General features: G+C 38.9%; 1 protein-coding gene and 1 long non-coding RNA gene across 2 annotated transcripts; one reads left to right on the top strand and one right to left on the bottom strand.

Annotated features, from left to right (window-relative positions):
* Positions 1–2,976: 2,976 nt before the first annotated feature.
* LOC135675981 (uncharacterized) lies at positions 2,977–7,381 on the bottom strand. The gene is made up of 3 exons (XR_010514095.1): positions 7,163–7,381; positions 5,010–5,175; positions 2,977–3,834 (listed from the first exon to the last, which is right to left on the bottom strand). It is a non-coding gene; the product is annotated as an uncharacterized LOC135675981 (long non-coding RNA).
* Positions 7,382–10,247: 2,866 nt separating this feature from the next.
* LOC103987281 (ribonuclease TUDOR 1) lies at positions 10,248–20,705 on the top strand. The gene is made up of 17 exons (XM_009405541.3): positions 10,248–10,428; positions 11,150–11,313; positions 11,620–11,694; positions 11,782–11,895; positions 11,984–12,088; positions 12,397–12,603; positions 12,736–12,951; positions 13,037–13,144; positions 15,276–15,446; positions 15,541–15,738; positions 15,814–16,161; positions 16,246–16,476; positions 16,557–16,745; positions 16,887–16,964; positions 17,049–17,243; positions 19,007–19,384; positions 20,217–20,705. Exons 2-17 carry the CDS (start codon positions 11,164–11,166, stop codon positions 20,400–20,402), a joined length of 2,949 nt encoding a protein of 982 aa, XP_009403816.2. The 5' UTR covers positions 10,248–10,428; positions 11,150–11,163; the 3' UTR covers positions 20,403–20,705.
* The last annotated feature ends 1,582 nt before the right edge of the window (positions 20,706–22,287 follow it).

Raw genomic sequence — 22,287 nt, 5'->3', positions numbered from 1 at the left:
TATCTCCTGATCTCTTCTTTTCTCTTCCCTCACCACCTCCTGATCACTAGAATATAGGAGGCAGGAATGAAAGAGAGAAAGATAGTCGTCTGCGATCACAGGAAACAGTCATCAGCACTGATAGTGTCGGATCTGGTGTCAAATCTCTATATATAAGTACACAAACTGCAGCTAACAACAGTGTCCCCCACTCTATCTATCCCTCTTCTGCCTGTGCTTTCGTCTCATCTACTATTCATCCTATACCGTGAATAGTATGCCATCGAGATCCTTTCGTCCGCAACGTAGATGAAAGTTTCAGCTTGGGAAACCTGCTTGCTTTGGAACGGGTGAAGTTCTACTGCTCTGCTGCAGCTTTTCTTTTCCCTCCATATCAGCAGTACAAGTCTTGTTCACATCATATATCTCGACATTACTTTGGAAGATCACAAAGTTTGAGGACGACCCGTTCTCACATCTCGTCTGAAGTCATCCAAACTTTGTTCGAGGACTTGATCGAATGGGGGTAGCCGTGACTTAGCGCAAGGGCTTTTGTCACCATCACTCCTGTTGCATTCCTAGAGAAATCTATCTCTTCTTCTGCCTGTCTGCTTTTTCCGACGTATTCTTTCGTGGTTGCTTCATCATCGCATGTGAGAGATGGACAACGACTCTGATGCAGGTGACTATGTCGATGGGAACAAACGAGCCAAAGATTACATTAATCTCTCTCTTGACCTCAATGTCGCTCTTTTGTCTTGGTTTATCTGATCTAGACAGTGCCAGCTCTAAAAGCTTGCCTCTTCCAATAGCCTTTTTTGCTCCGAACGTAGCTACAAAGGAGAAATATAATATATAGGATGACATTAATTGACTTTTGGAGATCTGGAGAGCAAGCGAGCTACTTCTCTCTCAATCCCATGGGCCACCTAACCTCATCGAGTGCATCACATCTCTGATGAAGAGGTTCTAGTAAGATGTAGGTGCGTGTCTTTGACATGAAGGGGGTTTTGGAATACCATATTCTGTGGCCCAATGCCTTCAAGGCAAGGTCAATGGAGGATGGCTACATAGATTAGGATTGAATTGATATAATAGCTAATAAACACCAATTATGGTGGATCTTGCAACATCTTCCTAGGGACAGTGACCGTGCACCTTTTAGGTTCTTCCCAGCCCTAGAAGGTTGAAAGTTCCTTTGCTTTATAGATTGTTGGTGCTTGTGTGTTGAACTACACTACTCAACTTTTGCTACTGGTGCCGTAGATCCTTTGCTCTCTCACTCTCTCTCATATGGTATTCACAGTATGAGAGTTTAAGCATGTTTGCATTGGTCATATTGTTGATTGGATTAAGATGTTTGATAAGGTGGACGTGAGGACAATTGGCGATATTTTAACCTAACAAAAGGTGAATGTACTAAACAAAGAGCTTTCAATGGGGTCACAAGCTTTTAACAACAGGTAGCAGCCTCCATGTGAAAACATCTGAGAATCAAACAAGATTAGAAAAAGACATGAATGATAGATAAAAACCATAGGGGCCACATGAACTGAAGAATCAGGGTGATGACTTCACTGCATCAGATGTAAATATCTCTCTCTCCCTCTCCCCCTCCCCCTCCCCATGTTGATGCAAATTGACTTATGAGTTCTTGAGTGAACAGCAGCAGTATCAGTACTCATAGCTGCACAATTCTTTATCAATGAACTCGATTTTTGTACTTAGATATTGAAGCTTGATCCAAAGCTATTAGCAAGCAGATGGTAGATTACTTACTTAAAGCAGGCAGTATAGCTATTTCTATATATATCCTTGGGTCTTTGACATCCCTTGAGGGTCAGTTTGGATCTAAGCAAACTTAAGAGGCTTAACAAGGATTACTAGATTTATGATACCTAATAGAAAAGCAAGTAAAGCACAGCTTTGTTAAGAGTTGACATCTGCTGTTAGTGGCAGGGAAGGAGTTAGATTTGGTGGTTAAGTTAAATGTAAGTAATTATTTTTCCCTAAAAGAACTTGAAGATTTCTATTGATACCTCTCTGCATGCTTTGGTTCTTCCTTACAGGATATTTTGTTTCAGTTCCAAGTTTTCTGGTAAAACATGACGGAGAGAAGTCTTCCTCACATCCATTCAGACTATAAAAGAAAAACAAGATTCTGTTTTTATGTTTTTGGAGCCATGCAAAAGACTACTGTGGCCAATATAATGTGTACATCATCATCTGCTCTCCAACCAACCCCCCCCTCATCATGAATCATGCCAACACCACCCAGTAGCTTTCTCCAACAAAGCTCTCTCATCAAATACTTGTGAAAGGATTCTGAGAAATAAAGAAGATAATAGAACAAGGACATAAAGACAATGAAAGGTTTGAATTATATGTGACAGGAAGGTAAAAGAAGACAAACAAATACTAGTGATGGTAGATTTCTCGCTTCCTCTTATCCCTTGCTCTGGATCGATGGTCAGAACATGTTATTCCAGAAGTGTGTGTTCTGAATGTGGACTTTGATTCATCAAAATCATATTCAGAATACATGCTTCTTTCTTTGACCATCACTATAAACAAATCAGGTTTGGTTATGTTAATAATTTCAGGTAATTATAATTATTTTTTCAGTCTTTAAACATTCACAATGTTGACCGGCTTAAATTTTCGGGAATTTACCGATGAACACTTCGATCGAAAGTTCAGAGCAGGTTCTCCGATATAAATTTTCAGGTACAGCTTAAACTAAGACTTGCTGGATTTTGGATATATTGTTCTGGAAATGAATTAATATGATGCAAAACATGCAATTCCATATCAACTTGACTCTGATGTGATATAGATGGAATGTCTTTGAAACCTGAATAACGTTTTTGATGGTTCCAATATCTCCTAACCTCTGGGAGGATTTTGATCAGAACAGTCAATCCTCCAATAGCTAAATTTCTCATGAACTGTTTACTGTTAATCTCACATGGACATCATTATTCTCATCAGGCTTCCTTAACAAAACAAACTGCAATTTTTCTTCAAGAAGTCTGATAGGAAAAGAAAAGAAAACAAAATATCATGAACAACATTTCTTTTTGACAAGTCAAAGCCTACCTACAGACTACAAAATGTTTGAGGGGGTACAAAAACTGGTGTAATTTCTGAGAAAATCTTCGAGAAAATATTTAAATCTTATTGGTCTCAGAGATACTGCTGAGCAGGATAATCTTTCAGACAAAGACTCCTCATTATTGAGATATGACAATTTTCTGCTTTCTGGTAACCTGTAGAAAATATAAGATGGACTTCCCTTACTTCTGGATGTGGTCATAGAGGAGGCCGCATCTATTGCAAAGTTTCATTGCACTGCACACACAAAGAAAAAGAGAGCATCCAGTTGAAACACCAAGGCATACGGTCAAGCTCTGTCACAAGATGAAGCCCTCTCCCTTTCACCCCACCTGCCTCTTGTATCATTCATAATCTGAACGGTGTCGTGTGACATCCTCCTCACGACCCTCATCTCTGTTTCATGTGTGAGGCATGAGTTCACCCACCCCTGACTCAGTTCTTGTTCCCATCTGTTGATAGCCCTCTCTCGTCTTGACCAACACCAGAAATCAACGACTCTGTGGCTGCCACTTCCACCATTCCAATCTCCAACTCTCTTGTGGTCTCTGCCATTTTTTTCACGTAGACATGCCTGACCTGTATTAATTTTGAGCACACAGACATGGACTCAACAACCACCAACATAACACGGTCCCCCAGCTCTCTGTCTCCTTTTGAATCTTTCATGTCAATGAAAACTTTAATGCCGTAGTTGTGACAAGACAGCAGTTGGGTCCACTTGATCAGTCAATCGGAGACCTACACGTGAAACATTTTAGTGCAGCTGGTTAATGGACCATCTCTTCTACATCTAACAACACCAATCAATTAGTATCAATGGACCGACAACAAAAATGATCATGATTTCTTTCAAGGTTATATATACTGCCCTTTTCACTCTATCAAATTTATCTACACTAGCAAGTACACGAGATATGCAAATAATAATAAACAATTAGAAACAATAATTATATATGTAGATCTGCTCATGGAAGATCTGCTCAATTGTTCTTAAAAACAAAACAGTGATGTAAGATGATATATCCTACGGTGAAGATCATGAATGGATTCAATTCCATGATTGGATCCAATTCCAAAATTGTGGATCGAGTTCCTCCGGATCGGGTTTGGAGTTGTTGGGCCGGCAGTGACATCCCTTCTCATGAGCTATCAGAGAGGAGGATGAGATCTTCTGATAACTTGGAATGAGAATAGCAAACTGCAGCCAACATAATGTTCATGGACAAATTACCATGACATGGCTGTTGTATGCAGATACTTTACAAATATCAAAGGGGTGTATATGCCACACTAAAACTCATAATCAATATAAAACATGTCAAACTAGATTTAAAATGTCTCTAAAATCATCAACAATAAAAAAATATGAATCCACTACATAGATGCTGTTGTGCACATGTGGTGAAAATCTTAGGTGCAATGGATAAATATTGCTGACAAATTGCTTGTGTGAGACAAAATGCTCTATCCAAAGAGCAAAGCATGCCCTCAAAGGAAAGCACCAAGCTTAATTAATTGACAATTTTGGTTTGAAGTCCAAATGCTAAATGTATCATCTAAAATAGGCTCGTAAAGAGGTTAAAAAAACAGGAAATCATTTTATTTTTCTTCCTCCATTTTATTGTTTTTATGAGATGGCCAAACAGAATTGATATTCCCATCAGTGCTCGTCTAGGATAAAGGTTGCTTAAATTCTTCAGCAAACCCAGATGAATATCTTTTTATCCTCAAAGGTATGAGAATACTGGAAATAATTCCAAGTACGGGAAAAACATATGAATAGAACTGGACTTCTTAGAGCCAGTTGTTGAGGCCACAGCTGCCCCAGCAAGGCTGCTGAGAGATGTGTTCTGAAGGATCATAAGCAAGCACCCAACAATAGTAGGAAGAAGGAAATGGACAAGAAAACCTACTCAAGTGGCAGCCAATCCATAGTTAATGACATAAGAGGGCAAGGGTGAGAACCGAGGAAGAAGCACAAATCTCCAACCATTGCGTTCAACTCCTCTGGCAAGGAGACGGAAGTATCTGCTGCTGTGTGCCCACTCTGCTACTGGTTTTGAGTTCCCAAAAATTGCCCTGGACAACATGAAAGCAGGCATTATTGGTTAAGACATGTTAGGCATAGGCTTGTATGTATTATGTGATCAAAATGCATGGCCAGCTGAAGTTATAATTGGAATGTATTATGTAGGGCATATCACTACTGGCCACTTCAGCAATATTGTGCATGCCTGCAGGAGTGTTACTTCTGGTGGCTTTTTTAGATTTGACATTGTATGTTGAATGAAGTATGAACCGTTGACAAATGCAGTTTCCTACATCAAATATTGCCTCATTGGCTCCTCGATTATTTACTTATTACATCTAGTGCAGTATTCAATAGTTGATTTAAGTTTTATCTTGCCATGTCGGAGGACAGTGTTGAGGAAACAAACCAACTAAAGTAGACTTTACACTTTATTTCAATTGAGAAAAATCAAGACTCAGAATCAATGAAACCCATACAGACAACTTTGATTAGCCAAAGGCCCATCTGCTTATGACCATGCCATCACCTCATGCTTGGTCAGTAGATTACTGAGAGTCGAGTTACTTGGAAATTGGATGATACTTTCTAGGTCCCAATGCTGATGCCTAGGCATAGGACTTAATCTGCCACTGTTGTTGTTGAATAGTGCAGCTCTTAGGTTAAGGAACTAAAGCAGTTCTAACTTCGGAATTGATGATCCATCAGAAGCAATATACACCTTAGAATTCTTAAAAAACTATAAATCTGAATCTTCAATTAAAATTTCCATCCAACTAATGAGAAGAGAATCATAACAAATAATATATTTTAAAATATCTCATTCGTAGTCTAGTCTCAGTGCACTCTTCAAGCTGTGTTGTTTGTATAGCGAAGCATCGGATCTCTATCCTCGAATACATAATGCCTTCCAATTACTTTAAAAAAAAAATCTCAAGCTCACCAATGATCTGGTCTACATTATGGAGGAAGAGTTGACCATCAAATTTCCAAAGGCGAGAGTTAGAATCAGCCTTGAATTAGGTTCAGATCCAGCAAACGAGCAATCCATTTTTCCATGGTTTACTCTTCTTGATATTATAGGCCACCAAATGGACATCCAAATTTAAAATCCATTAATATTAGCATTAACAAGTATGTCTTTCAAAGACAACCACGAATTGGAAATTTTAAATGCCTTGTTGCAATTGCTGAAACTCTTTCTACATAAGCACTATATTGGTTGCTCCTACCTTCCGAAAAATAATGCAAACATTTGACCAAATTCTGCAGGACCAATACTCCTCATGAGTAGGTTAAATTAAAGAAACTTATGCTCAAATCACATTATATATTGCAGCAAAATTATTGTTCCATTTATTCAGCAAACAAAACTCGTTAAAAGTCTTGTAATCTTTTTGTAATACCCCGATGAGTGTCACATAAGATCTGATGGGTGCATTCCGACCAACTTCAGCATTTTGAATCAATGGTTTGAACTCAACAAAATTAATAAAACAATTATCCCATCACATCGAATTATGATAATTGGTATAAAAACGAACCTAGAATTAGGGTGTATGGTAAGAGGATATCCATCAACGAAGCCACCGTACATATTACATCATGGAGCTAAACATGGACGAGGACATAGCTCAGGCCCGGAGCCTTGACGAGGACATAGCTCCACTGGGCTAAGGGGCCTTGACGAGGACGTACAGGCCGGGTTGTGACACCTGTGGGTCAGCATTGTCAAGTATATACTGAATGCCCTTCCCATAACGCCCCAATTAACCTTTCCTACTGTTAACAATGAGAGAAGGCATTGACACCCTAAAAAATACTAACTCTCGTCATAGAACTAACAAAATCCCTTCTTTTTCACTGATGTCGCTCGACGATAGAAGAAAAAGGATGGAGCGAGTATGAAGAGAAATAGATCAAGAAAATAATTAAATCACTGATCGAACAGAGCAAGCGAAAAAAAGTAAGAAAGAATGTAACGAACGTGGTGCTGAGAACAGACCGTCCGATCCATAAGGAGAGGGAGGTGCTGACCTCGAAGAAGACGGCCTAGGGGAGGCAGCAGAGCGCGAGGGCGACGGTGTGGGCCACCACGTACGCCGGGATGGCCCATATTCCCAGCCGCTTTGCCAGCCGTCGGAACGGCCGGAGAGCCACCTCGGAGCCAAACCCTTACCGCCGGCCTGTTCCAACCAGCAGCAGCATCGCCCCCGCCATCGCTCCCAACCGGATCCGCCCCTTCCCCACCCCCCCACGTCTCTCTCTTCGGTCTCCACCGGTCACCGTTGACGGAAAAGGGCCAAAATAATAAATATAGATCGTGCACCCGAATTCTTCTCCGCGTATGTTTTCATTCGGAAGATTGTCTCACCTCCCTGCTTCAATAAGGTGCAAGTGGACCACCGTTAACCCAATAGGAGAGCAAGTAAGAAAGCGGGTACCGCACGTATTGCAGATGCGAAATGCATTTTTGTTAGTTGGTTATCTTGCGTTTGTGGACCCATACATAAGCATGACATGATTAATTTGGACTCGTCGACAGGAAATCAGAGGGGTGAAGGCTCCCCTGTCTCTGACAAACCAGCGAACACGTTATCCCCTGCCTCACAAAGATTCTGGGACCCACAAAACTCTCCCATACTTGGATTTTGGTGATTGAGATGTGGTATTTCCTGTCTTCCCAGACAAAGGCGATTTCCATCCACTTCCCGCAAAAAGAAACCGCCTCTTTTGTAACGATTCGTATCTAGCGCCGTGACAGAAGGCGCTCCCTTTGGATATCGACTTCCGACACGCGTCCCCCACCCGAATACCCTACTAAAAGAAGTTTTGTGGGGTCCATGCAAGGCGCGGGCCCCAGGCAAAGGTACTCAAGAGTAGAAAATTGAACGTTCGTCCATTCCTGCCGTTACTTTTTTTTTTCCGTTCGTAACTTGGATCGCGTCGGAGATATATGAATTACCACGGTTACCGTCATAACGCCAACATACCGCCGCTTTCTGTGGCGAGCCTTCGCCTCCCAACGCGTTTTATCTTTATTTGTATTTATTGGTTGACTTGGTAAGTAGGACGTGGCACTTGGTATCTGATTGGACGATTAGCATCTCGATATTACGTGGCCTTCTGCTACTGGTCAGCGTGACGTTTTTCCGAACGACAGTACAGATATTAGTGACATCGAAGGCGGATAAGTGTGATGAGAGGGAAGGCCTCTTTTTGCGGGGATAACGATTCACGTCGCCGCTTACGTCACGGCAGGATGGCCGAGACGGGCACGTCCGGAAGGCATCAGTCGTAAATGAGGTCGTCGTGATGTGGGGACGCTGGCCATGATCGACTATTGTATCGAAACCAGCCACAACAATTCGAGTTCCAATAAGAAAAGAGGTTGAGTAGGTGTCATGCTAGTGTTAATCCATTATTTATACCCTCCGATCCAAGGTTGATGATGTCAACCTCCTCCTTTTCTTCAACGTCAATCTTTTCCTAAGGAGGCCGCAAGCAAGTTTGTCTAATTGTCACTTCATTCATCCCCTTGTACTATAGACAACCTCATTTCCAACTCCTTATAGGAGATCAGGATCGTTGTGCATGGAGGTAAGAGGGTCGGTCTTACTTGCATTGCATGCTGGGGCTTACAGCCTCGATTGTCTCGGTGCTTTGATGTTTGTCCATTAAGAAGTGAGACATACATGCAAATGGGGGTTGAGGATGGCATACTCGTGGAGATCGATGGAATGTGTTGATCGATAATAATTCGAATATGAGAATCAAGGACTCTTAAGTACGTCAAGTTTTTTTTTATTCTTAAATGTGTTTTTTGAGCTCACATGTTGGTACGTTCATCGCTTAAAACGGACAATTTCTCACGAGTCTACTGACCACACCAATGACTAAATGAGTATCAAGTTAGCAATACGTGGGTTTAATATACATACCCACATATCGTATCATTTAATAAATAATATTTTTTAAGAACATACTATGAAATCGAAAGAATAAATCTATAAAAAAAAGGATAATTACAATAATGAAAATTGTCATGGTTTTGAATTCGGAATAGGAAGTGACAATTCCAATTATAATTGGAACTATTAATTTTTTTTTATTATTTTAATTAAAAATTTAAAATTCAAATCTCATACTCGTCATTTATCATTTACAAAAGAAAAAAAAATTAGAGAATAATAAATATAAAATTTAAAATATAAAAAATTATAATTTTATTTCTAAAATTGAAAAATTGATGTATAACTATAATGAGCAAAACCGATATAAAAAAAATAAAATTATAAAATTTTTAATCAAACTAAATACCTCTCTCAAGATCTAACTCATAGTACCCAAATTTGAGCTAAACAATTTAACCATTGTGTCACAAGTTCTATATGTATTTTTTTTTTAAGCATACAACTGATTTAAAACTACTAAAATCATCGATTTTGATTTTTCAATAATAACAATAATAAGAATAATAAATTATATCTCAAAATTTTCTTATGTTCGATATGCATAATGAGTTTTATTAATGTACACATTAGAAAAAAAATAAAGTTAATTCATACAAATAATTGATAAAATATCTAATAATTTGGTTAGTCATATATGATTTTATAAATTGATTAGTATAATTGATTTAATCATTCTTGTTATATAAATATATAATAATTTGGTTATTTCCTGTGATGTTTAATTTGTTGAGAAATTTTAGTTTTATATGTTATTACTTAAAAGTAGATAATTCAAAGATCCCAGTGAGTACAAGAGTGAATCTAATAACGGCTATCATCCCCTAAATTAGCTGGAGTCATTATTATAAAGTTTCATTTACATTTTATATTGTTCGTATACAAAGTCATTCTATTAGTTTTAGAAAATAATTTATTTGGATATTGTCATTATATAGAAATATATTTTTATTGATATATTACATAAATATTACCCGATAAGACTGACAGTGATTTCATCAAAAGTCGTGCCGGCGTTGATGTGCGGGCCTGATGTGTTTTGGGTATATTCGAAATAATTTAAAGAAATCATATGCATCTTCAATTTTGAGGGATAAATACGTAACTTCAGGAGTTGCGGAGATATATATGCAAATTTGCCCCCCCCGACCCCGGCTTGCATTTGCTCGCAGCTTCGTTTGCGGCGGCGTTTCCATCGACGCGTTCCCCTACTTTCCCCCTCGCGTTTTGGTTGCGTCGAAGGCGAGGAGGAGCCGGTTGTAGAGGAGATCCGGCTTAGATTTAGCGATTCTGAGCCGGAGGTGGTTGGTCCCCTGTGGAGATCGGATCAAGGTAGGCCTCCCCTGGATCTCATGGAGTATGAACTAGATCGGCTCTTCTATCTTTTTCTGATCGCGAAAACTCGTTCCTTTTTTCCGAGATGACTACAGATTTGCGTCCTTAGCCGGGATTTTTGCATGTTCTGATTTGATCCCGTCATGGCCTTACTTCTTCGTAGCTGATTTCTGCTTTTCATTTTGATATGCTTGTCGAGGCTCTGTAGTTGTTTATCGTTACGAGGTAGTGGAGATCTGTTGCGAATTTGTATCAGATCGATTGCTGCCATTCTCGTCTCTCAGATCTGCGAAAATAATATGGTTTTGTACGCGTCTCATGCTCCTATGAAGATGTTATCGTTAGAAATGTCACCTTTTGTAGAATCAAAGAACTTCCGCTTCCTGTAGCTGCTGATTGTATAAAAAAACATTTTTTAGGTATACTAGGGTTTTATTTACGCGAGGATAAATTCGAGCAACGTCAATCTTTATGCTGTTAAACCCATATGATTCTTTGTTATGATTGCTTTTGATTGATCTCATCTCTTCCCTGCTCATCTTTGGCTTTTTTATTACTACAGATCAAGTTTTTTGATGGGTTATCTTGATGACTCTTTCAAGATTACATGCAAAATTATTGCACACTTTGAAAAGGGATATCTTTGGAGAATAGAATTGTCAATTGTTATCTTGTCTCGCTACTTCTATTGACGTTAGGTTTCTAACGGTGATTGTAGGGTTATCACTTGGCATGGCATCAGCGGCAGGAGCAACGGGATGGCTGAGGGGGAAAGTCAAGGCTGTTACCTCGGGGGATTGTCTGGTTATTATGGGAAGCACAAAAGCAGATATCCCTCCTGAGAAGACCATCACTTTGTCTTCTCTGATTGCCCCTAGATTGGTATGAATATTTAGTTTGGGTTGCATTGTACGTAATCACCACGTTAATCAATCATTAAAAAAAATCTTTGGCGTCTCATTATGCACTCAGGAAATCCTGATCATGAAATGATACATTTCAAATTATTCAGTAATTATTTGCTATATTCCTGTGTCTAAAATGATACTATATGTAATGACTATAATCATCCTCTTTTTCTTTGTTGTCAGTGAGGATCACTTTGTGCTTGAAAATGTTGTCGATTCATGGGAAGTAATAATACTTGCACCTAATGCAATATTCTCTGGTTTTTGTATAATGAATTAGGCCCGTCGAGGTGGTATTGATGAACCATTTGCATGGGAGAGCAGGGAATTTTTGAGGAAACTTTGCATTGGAAAGGTTATTAATTCTAGTCTTCCTTCTGAATATCTTAAATATCTATTTGCAGTAGGTAACATTCTTCTCAGTCTTGATTAATTCCTTCAGGATGTCACATTCAAGGTGGACTACACAGTTCCAACAATTGGGCGAGAGTTTGGTTCTGTTTTTCTTGGAGATAAGAATGTTGCATTTTTAGTTGTTTCTGAAGGATGGGCAAAAGTAAGAATAACTTGTGCACCTTGTTTTCTTTCTATACTGCTCCAATGGTTTCAATGCTGATATTTGTGTATGCATTTGTTTTCATCAGGTAAGGGAACAAGGTCAACAGAAAGGTGAAGCAAGCCCATACTTAGCAGAGCTACAACGTTTGGAAGAGCAAGCCAAGCAACAGGGTTTAGGGCGTTGGAGCAAGGTTAGTACACTTTCTCTCTGTTCTGTTGGTTTTTGAATGTTTTTTTTGTACAGGATGAAATTTTTCGTTCTCATGTCAAGCATGTCTAGTACATTTGCTTATCCTATGCTGAAAAGATTGAGGCTCTGTTATTCATGCTTGTGTGGCTGTTAATGGCTCCTAAAATGTTTAAACCTTAACTGTCTGCTTTCCTTCGGAAATCTAGCTAATGTTGAGGAGCCAACTGATGACAAAGAGCAATCACTAAACATGAGCATGATTAATAAAAGCTGGAGTAGTCATGTGCTTTTCTTGCTCACCTACTGTAGGTACCGGGTGCTTCAGAGTCAGCTGTAAGAAATCTACCACCTTCAGCCATTGGTGATCCTGGTAATTTTGATGCCATGGGACTGCTAGCTGCAAAGAAGGGCAAGCCCATGCAAGGGATTGTTGAGCAGGTCCGTGATGGAGGCACTGTTCGTGTCTACCTCCTCCCTGAGTTCCAGTTTGTTCAAGTTTTTGTCGCTGGGGTTCAGGTATGTTTTATAATGTGATCGAGAACATTTTATTTCAAATGCGATTTTCTGAACAAATTTTTGGAAGGAGAAAGTGTTCACTTTGATTCTTTTTCTTTATATGACAAATCTGTTTCTCTTGAAAAAAAATAGGCTCCTTCAATGGGAAGAAGGCCTGTTAGTGACCCCATTCCTGAGAGTGATGTCACTACTGATGATACAAATGGTGAAATTTCGGGTGAAAATCGGCAGCCAGTAACATCAGCCCAAAGGCTTGCTGCCTCTTCAGCATCATTCACCGAAGTTGCACCAGATCCATTTGGGAGGGAAGCCAAACACTTTACAGAAACTCGTGTTTTAAACAGAGACGTGGGCTCCTTTTTTTTCTTTTGTTGTATGTACTTTTGCATTTGTTTATCTATAATTCATATCAAATTAATTTCAAATTGTGCAGGTCAGGATTGTGCTGGAAGGTGTAGACAAATATAGCAATCTAATTGGCTCAGTTTATTATCCGGATGGTGATATTGCAAAAGACCTTGCTCTGGAGCTTGTACAGAATGTATGTATGCATACTGCAACCATATACCAAGCAGTAGTAACTTTAGTACAGAAGCTTTGCTTATGTGAGCTGAAAAAAGATAATGACAATCTTTTTTCTGTGATGATTTTACTAAGAGTGAAAGTGGATTAGATGCAGGAAAAACTTGATACCTATCGACTAGTGATCACCATACATGAATTTGGATATGGATATCTTCAAATAGTTATGAATATGAATCCACATGCGACAAATTCATACATACATAAACCTGGAATAACGTAAACAAACAATTAAGGAAATAATTCAAATTCTATCGGCAATGTTTCTTGTATAGCAAAACTAAAAATGAAAAACATTAAGGATGGATGAAAAAAAGAGAATATGCTAAATATAGATTTTATATACCAACAAAGGAATGATTTTCATTACGTTATATAGGTAGATTTAACATGGATTTTATTTGGATGTTTAGTTACGGATAAAGGTATGGATATATTCCAACATGCCCAAGGCCATGTACTGAAGATTTGTATAACAAAATTCAGATATGACAATGGATATGTGACAGAGACTTATTTATGTAACTATTTCTGGCTCTACCTCGACCAAAATCAATATTGAATAAAATATATATTCCCCAATTTTACCTAAGATGTGTAAGATATTACACATCTCAGGTTGTATAAAAATTTCATTGATTATCTTCCTCTGATGTTTCTTGGTTGTTCATGATTATTCTTCCTTATCTTCTTCAACTTATGTCAAGTTAGCATGTCTTTTCAGCTGCATCCTTGTGCCACAAAAATGTACCTCTGCTGCAAAGCTGCAAGTGCAATTAATAATTAGAAATTATCCTTATTAACGAGTGGTTCTTACATTTCTTAGTTATGAACTTCAATATGACAGTCTCTGTTACCCTTAAACCATTTGTACAAGCCCAACTGAGGTCCGGTTCTAACAGAAACATAATATCCCTTGACAATGGATTGAAACAAAATAATTACTCACCATTGAATGCGGCGTTCCCTTAAATCATGATTTTTCTTTGGAAGAAGTGATGCAAAGCTGTGACCTGCTTCTTCTTTCCTCTTTCTCATCTTGCTTCAATTCCAATGAGAACTGAGAAGTGACAATTTTGTCTTTTCTTACATTTGAACTCTTTATTGAATATATCCTACTGACAGAAAAAATGTTAACTCCGAACTTTCACCATCTGAATTTCTTTCCTTCTATGCAACTTTTACTCAAACAAAGCTTATGCTTGGTGTACACTGCTTACGAGTGTTATTATTGAGGTGACAGACCTTTGGTGCTACTGTATGCATTTTGTAGGCAACTGCCTATGGAAGTTAAAAATAGGGTGGGGCACATCTAATCTTATTTGGACAATTTACCCAAAAAAACCCTTACAAATTAGTTTTTACCTAGGGGCATCTTTTATTTTCATAAATGGATAAATGTGTCCTTGATCTGGTTCATAATGTGGTTGTGTTAAATCAGATCAAATTGAATCAGACCGATTCAATTCGACCTTCTCCCCCTTCTATTTTCACCCATCTCCACCAGCCCTCCACCTCTTATTTCTTCTCCTTTGAAGAGGAAGAGGAGGGAACAGAGGGGGAGGCGACCGAGGAGGGAATCGGTTAACTAGGTTGACCTGAACCGGAATTGGCCTGGATCAGTTTAGTGATCCGAACAAGATCTGAACTGGTTCAGGAATTTTTGAAAAAAAAATGATTGCAATTGGAGGGTAAATATAGGATTTATAGAAAAAAGGTGCCCCTCGGTTAATTCCAGATAAAGGGGTGCCATCTGCTAAGAACGAATTAGTTGTGGATTTTCTGGGTAAACTGGCCATCTTATTTCATCGAGTAATTTAATCAAGGATTACGCAAAAATAGGTCATGCTCCAAGTATTTCCTTTGCCTGTTATCTCGTTTTTTGTCTTGTTATCCTCTATGGTCTGAAATGATGCTTTTGTGTTTTCTATTTTCAGGTTAGAAAGCTAAATGTTTGTTATTAGTTTGTTACATATGCATTATTAATATTTACCCATACGACTGAAGATTTCATAAACATTGACTTCCTTGTTCGTTAAAACAAACATGGGTGTCCTTAATAAAATAACATTGTTTTCCCTACTTCATAGGGTTTTGCTAAGTTTGTGGAATGGAGTGCAAACATGATGGAGGATGATGCCAAACGGAAACTGAAGGCTGCTGATCTTCAGGCAAAGAAGGATCGCTTGAGAATCTGGACAAACTATGTTCCTCCAGCTTCAAATTCAAAGGCAATTCATGATCAAAATTTCACAGGAAAAGTATGTGACTTTTACCCAAGCCTTCATGAAATTGATTGTTTTGCACCTGTCATTCATATACTTTGAACTGTGCAATTTTTTCTGTTAATTTTAGGTCGTAGAGATAGTGAGTGGAGACTGCATAATTGTTGCTGATGATGCTGTTCCCTATGGTAGCCCATTAGCTGAGCGTAGAGTCAACCTTTCAAGCATCAGAGCACCTAAGATGGGAAATCCTCGTCGAGATGAAAAACCAGCACCCTACGCCCGTGAAGCTAAGGAGTTTTTACGTACTCGTCTTATTGGCCATCAAGTATGATTATTTGCTTGGTGTATTTAGTGGAACAGATCTGTGAAGTTAGTTATCTCATAATGCATTTATTATCAGGTAAACGTGTCAATGGAATATTCTAGGAAGGTTGGCATGGCTGATGGACCCAATGCAATAGTATCTAGTTCAGCTGATACTAGAGTCATGGATTTTGGGTCTGTTTTCCTTGTGAAGAGTGAGGGTGATGAAACCTCTTCTCCCTCTCCTAACCAACCGGTAGGCACAAATGTTGCTGAGATGGTTGTCTCACGTGGTTTTGCCACTATAGTTAGACATCGAGATTTTGAAGAAAGGTCGAATCATTATGATGCCTTGCTGGCTGCTGAATCACGTGCAATTAATTCAAGGAAAGGGATTCATTCTGCCAGGGATCCTCCAGTGATGCATATAACTGATCTGACGACGGTGAGAAATTGAATCACTATTTTGTGTGTTGTGCAATATATGTTTGTCATGGTATATAATATTAGTATTATGTTATCTGCACAGGCATCCGCAAAGAAAGCTCGAGATTTCTTGCCTTTTCTGCAAAGAAGTAGGAGGCATACTGCCGTTGTTGAATATGTCCTCAGCGGTCATCGATTTAAGTTGTTGATTCCTAAGGAAACATGCAGTATTGCCTTCTCGTTTTCCGGGGTTCGCTGTCCTGGTCGAGAGGAGCCTTTTTCAGATGAAGCTATTGCTTTGATGAGAAGGAAAATACTGCAACGGGATGTTGAGGTGCTAATAGTTTATTTATTTGAGCTTAAAATGTTATCCTGTTCATACACTTAAACAAATTTTCTGGTTATGTTGGACAGATTGAGGTAGAAACAGTTGATAGGACTGGAACTTTCTTAGGCTCTTTGTGGGAGTCAAAGACCAATACGGCTATTACTCTTTTGGAAGCCGGTTTGGCAAAACTTCAAACTTCCTTTGGTTCAGACAAGATTGCAGATGCTCACCTTTTGTCTCAGGCTGAACAGTCTGCAAGGCGCCTGAAGCTAAAAGTAAGCTACAGTTACTGATTCTTTTTGTTATTGGAACTTCTTATGTTTGTTTGAGACCTTGCATTGGTGGGAACCTTGTGTTTTGAGCTGCCCTTTTAAGCTTCACATGTACATGTAACTTCTTTTTTTTCTTTTTGCTAGATCTGGGAGAACTATGTTGAAGGGCAAGAAGTCTCAAATGGCCCCTCTGCTGAAGCAAAGCAGAAAGAAGTCCTCAAGGTACTTTACAAGGAGTCCTTTAACATGCTTGTTCCAATTATATATTAAAAATGATCATCTTATGTTCCTCGTTGATGAATTCAGGTGGTGGTTACAGAAGTCCTTGGTGGTGGAAAATTTTATGTCCAAACTGTTGGTGATCAGAAGGTGGATGCCATTCAACAGCAACTTGCTGCATTAAACATTAAAGAAGCTCCGGTCATTGGTTCTTTTAATCCTGCAAAGGGTGATGTTGTACTAGCCCAGTTCAGCATCGATGATTCCTGGAATAGAGCCATGGTATGACTTAATTTTTGCTTACTTCTGAAATTAATGCCAGACTTCTTCACCCATTCCTTAGTAAGGTTCAATTGCCATAGAAGTGTTTTTTAAAGTTGTTATGTTTAAAAGATTGTGGTTCATCACTGCTAAAATTGATGTCAGACTTCTTCACCCATTCCTTAGCAAAGCATCAAAGCAGAGTTCTATAGACCAGAGTATGATGCAATAGCAATAAGATAAGCATAATAGCAAGACAATGAGCAATTTATATTGCTCAGTGTATAGTTAGTTAATAACTTGCATCTGTTGATGAAGAAAATCAAGGCAAACTTAAGTAGGATGATTAGGACACAAGTTGCGCAATGCCCCCAAATACCTATGTCTCTTCAAACCTAGCTTAGCCCCAGATTTCTCAAGTTAGAGATCAGACTAAACTCTAATGTGGCATATGTACTCTAGAAGAAGTTCATAAGATCGAACACAGTCAAGTTTGGCTACATTCCCCAAGCCCCATGCTGGAATCAGGATACTGTGACGGGACATGTCACTAGGTTAACCCAACCTCTACGATGAGGCTATAAAAGAGGACTCATTCTTGAGCACTCTAGAACAAAGATTTTAATTTTGAATGATACCGTCCGTATCGGGTGATACGTACCGGTCTGCTAATAGATCGGTACGCGGATACCTCGCTATCGGGCAATACCGTTGATCTCGCCCCGTATCGAATGATACATGGCTGTATCGGGCGATACCGGTCGATATTGAGACCGTTACCGCTCGAAACAGGTCGGTAACGATCGATTTTGACCGTCGTCGCCCGCTACCGGGCGGCATTAGCCTGGCTACGGTGAGGGAAGAAGAAGCGTCGAGGGAGAAGACGCTTGAAGAAGAGGGAGACTTGGGAGAACCTTGATGCTTCCCGATCTGGCGCTGCCCTCCCTCGACGATCCCGATCCAGGAGGTAACGAAGAGGCGATGGCTCGGCTTCTTTTTCACCGAAGGCTGGAGATGCCTCGGCCTTCGCCGCATTCTTCGGAGACGTCTGCGGTCTTCAACGTCTTCGCTGAATCTTGCAGATGAAGAGAAGACCGCGTCTTCTCCTCACCTGACGCGATAAGGAGAAGAAAAGGAGGCGACGTTGTCGAGGCAGTGTACACCTCCTTTTTCTTATTTTTTATATTATATATATATATATACATATATACATATATATATATATATACACACACACCGAGAGGTACACCATCGCGTACTGCTCGGTATGCCCATTTTGTACTGTATTGAGCAAAGCTCGAAACGTCGGTACGGTACGAAATTAAGAACCTTGCTCTAGAACATCTATGTTGAGTGTATACATTGATGATTGCTACACTGATCCATTTGGTTGGTAGAGTGGTATGCTAGAAGACATTTAATATCATCTACAAAAAATTGCTTTTACAAGCCCAAAAAATTCATTTTCATTAATTCAATTGCAGCTACCCTATGCAATAATGTGAGCATCTGGCAATTATTGCCATTTTACTTGTTAGTTCTTCTGATGGTAAATATTTTATGGTATGTTGTATTGGTTCAACAATAAGCCTTTTTTCTTAGAAACATGTATCTGTGCTCTGTAAGCTAGTACTTAATGCATTTGTAAAATAATTGTGCTTTAGATTTTTTTTTACTACTTGGTTCATGTTTTTTTGATATCTCTCTTCATTTTTCTACTTTTCATGTAATAGCATTTGAAAGATGTGGTTTATTGTCATATAATTAATTTGATACGTTTATAGATTGTAAGTGGACCACGAGGAGCTGTGGAATCACCTAATGACAAGTTTGAAGTGTTTTATATTGACTATGGGAACCAAGAAATTGTTCCATATAGTCGCTTAAGGCCCCTTGATCCTTCAGTATCGTCGGCTCCTGGGTTGGCTCAGCTTTGTTGTCTTGCTTACATTAAAGTGCCTAATTTGGAGGATGATTTTGGTCAAGAAGCTGCAGAGTATTTGAGTGAGTGCACTATGAACAATTCAAAAGAATTCAGAGCAATGATTGAAGAAAGAGATACTTCAGGCGGGAAAGCCAGAGGACAAGGAAGTGGAACTGTATTAATGGTGACTCTCGTTGATGTTGAAGCTGAAGTCAGTATTAATGCTACTATGCTGCAGGTTTGAATACCTGACTATGTCCTAGTTATTTAAACATATTGCCTTAATTTTTTTGTTTATCTTCCGAATCGGCAATTGACATCAATGGTGAATACTGAAACCAATTTAGCCCATAAGTCTCCATGTCATGTATATGCATTATGCTTTTTTTTTTCATGTCAAGTTTATTTCATTCGTTAGTGTCATGGTGGATGGTTTTGTTTATTAGATGCATGGATTTTTTTATTTTATTAGGTTTATCTTAGATGCCATTACCTTAGGTAAGTTTATTTCTTTCGTTAGTGTCATGGTGGATGCTTTTGTTTATTAGATGCATGGACTTTTTTATTTTATTAGGTTTATCTTAGATGCTATTACCTTATGGAATTTGTATCTTCTTATTTTCGTGAAACATTTCCCCTAGGTTCAATTTTTTTCAACTTTTTGGCTGAACTCCCCTAACCATGAATTGCTATGTTTCTTTTGTTTTTTTTCCGTTTGATTAAGTCTACGATGGGTTTGGTGTTTAGGATTTGAGGTTTATTAGTTTCTTTAATGTTTGCTTGTTAATCTACAATAGTATTTGTCTGAAGTAGGAGAATGAAATCTCTGTAGAAGTTAACATTGTTCTATTTTTAGAATTTTATATCCTCCTATCAGATCCAAAGAGGATGCATGCGTGTTTACATATTTGGAACAATCGTAACAAACCATATTGGAAATGATGAATGGTTGTTTATGACCATTCCAATTGTTTGTTCTTGTATAGTCTCAATTATGATAACGTTTCCCCATTTTGCTCCAAGTCTTTTTGGTGTTCCATCTTCTGATTTGTTAAATTACGATTATGTAGGAAGGGCTTGCCAGACTAGAAAGGAAGAAGAGATGGGACACTAGAGAACGCAAGGCAGCTCTCGATAACTTGGAAGAGTTCCAAGGGAAAGCAAAAGGGGATAGACTGAATATTTGGCAATATGGTGATGTCCAATCTGATGATGAAGAGTCAGCTCCTCCTCCAAGGAAAGCTGGAGGTCGCTGATGAGCAATCATTGAAAACATGCCGAGGTTAGTGATTAGGTCCAGAGATAAGATCTCACTTCAGCAGCTCTTTCTACCTCTGTGTTTCTCCTTTCTGGTTTTGCTTTTATTTTTAACCCAAGATTTGAGGAGACATTATTTTTCCCATGTTCAAATAAAGCAAACATAGCTTGTCTATCTCCATCTGGATGCCTAGACCTTATTGGTGAGAACTTATGACATAGGCCTTATATGTATCCTTAGATGTAGTTGCAACTCAGAGTTATGTTGTTATTTAAATCAACTATTGGTGGCTTTATTCTTATTCCGCTTTCAGAAACCAATTGGTAGATTTCATTTAGCCATATAGCTGACAGATAGCATAATATACACTACCATGGAATCACCAGTTTTGTGATGTTAGTTTCTGTTCAATTATTTTTGGCGTTATAGTTGCATCTGCTAAATTTATAATATGCTTCAGGAGTAATTTCAGGGTTATGCTGAGATGGAAGTCTTTTCAGAATTTTTGCCTTCCTGACCCTGCGATTGTTTTAATGTTTCTATGGTAACGGTGGGTGATACAAGACATTCCTGATTAGTTTTCATGAGCTTCTTCCTCAACTGTTGCCTCAAGAACATACCTCATCCTCTTCAAAATCTTAAAGCAATCCGTAGAATGTGATTCCTGTGTTGCAACTCCCTTGTTTCTTAGCAATATGTTCTGGCCCTTGATTCCAAAGATCCAACTATATATATTTGATCGACCAATTTTTGTCCACATAGAAGTGTCGAGTAATGTCAAACTCTGATTTCATGCACCTTTTCTACTCTGTTAGGAGGGGCCATCATAGGAGTTCTAATAACCATGCTCATGATCAGACATTTCATGCTGTTATGATTAGGTTTATCTCTCTCTGTGAATCTTATGCATTGCAAAGGATCTCAGTTCAAAGGAAAATAGACCTAAACCCGAGTTCAGCCGGACCGGGTTGGGTTTGATCCATTCACATCCATTCAGAGATTCTCGATTTTTAGAATCTAAAACATTCAACTTGCTTTTAGATTAGTTCCAAGTTCTACAGATTCCTGTTTCAACACCTACCGACCAAGCAATGTATCGTTTGATTACACTTGGAGATGTGCAATGAGGCAACACCGGTGTTGTTTACAGACAAACAAATCTATCTGATACCAAAGGTTCGCCTGATGCCATGCATTCTTCTACGTACGTCCTCTCTTTTTGTGTTCCTCATCGTTCCCTTTTTCTTCTGACATCAAAGTATTGGGCGGGATGAGGCTTTGAGACTTCTTTGCTAAGAAAGAGAGCTCCTTTTGCATGCATAGGAGTTGGATCTTGCACGGTTACCCATAGCCATTCCTTCTTCACATGCAACCTTGGGGTGATGTGTGTGTGTGTGTGTGTGTGTGAGAGAGAGAGAGAGAGAGAGAGAGAGAGAGAGAGAGAGAGAGGAATCATGCATCCAAAACGAGACACAGTCTGCCTTTGAAGATTTGAACCGTGTGGTGTGGGTGATTGAATAAGAGACTGCGTCTCGGCTTCTTCGTCGCATCTCCTTTTGTTTGTTTCCGAAGGGGGTTGGATAAGGCGTCTCGTTTGTGTCTCACTCTATGTTGGGGTACTCCAAACTTTCTCGAGATGCACAGTGGTCAAACACACCCATATTTGAATGTGAGAGTGAGTCAAAATTAAGTAGACATAAATCCAAGTTGAGTTGAATCAATGGTGAGAAATGCACCATCCAGAATGCAATATATTGGATCCATGATCGTTACCATTATTATATGTATAAAAGAAATCTATTGCATGCGTGGATTGGACAAGCTGAATCGGGTTATTTTTTATTGGACTAACAAATATTATTTGCGTTGAATGCTCAAGATTA

This window comes from Musa acuminata, chromosome BXJ1-6 (genome assembly GCF_036884655.1).
Source record: "Musa acuminata AAA Group cultivar baxijiao chromosome BXJ1-6, Cavendish_Baxijiao_AAA, whole genome shotgun sequence".
NCBI classification, from domain to species: Eukaryota; Viridiplantae; Streptophyta; class Magnoliopsida; order Zingiberales; family Musaceae; genus Musa; species Musa acuminata.
This window is presented reverse-complemented; position numbering and strand designations above follow the sequence as displayed.

Excerpts from the sequence above, each read along its gene's own strand:
- LOC103987281 (XM_009405541.3), top strand. The coding sequence starts at position 11,164 with ATGGCATCAGCGGCAGGAGCAACGGGATGGCTGAGGGGGAAAGTCAAG. Across the intron at positions 11,695-11,781 it reads GGAAACTTTGCATTGGAAAG|GATGTCACATTCAAGGTGGA; the intron begins GTTATTAATTCT and ends TAATTCCTTCAG. Across the intron at positions 12,089-12,396 it reads GTTTAGGGCGTTGGAGCAAG|GTACCGGGTGCTTCAGAGTC; the intron begins GTTAGTACACTT and ends CACCTACTGTAG.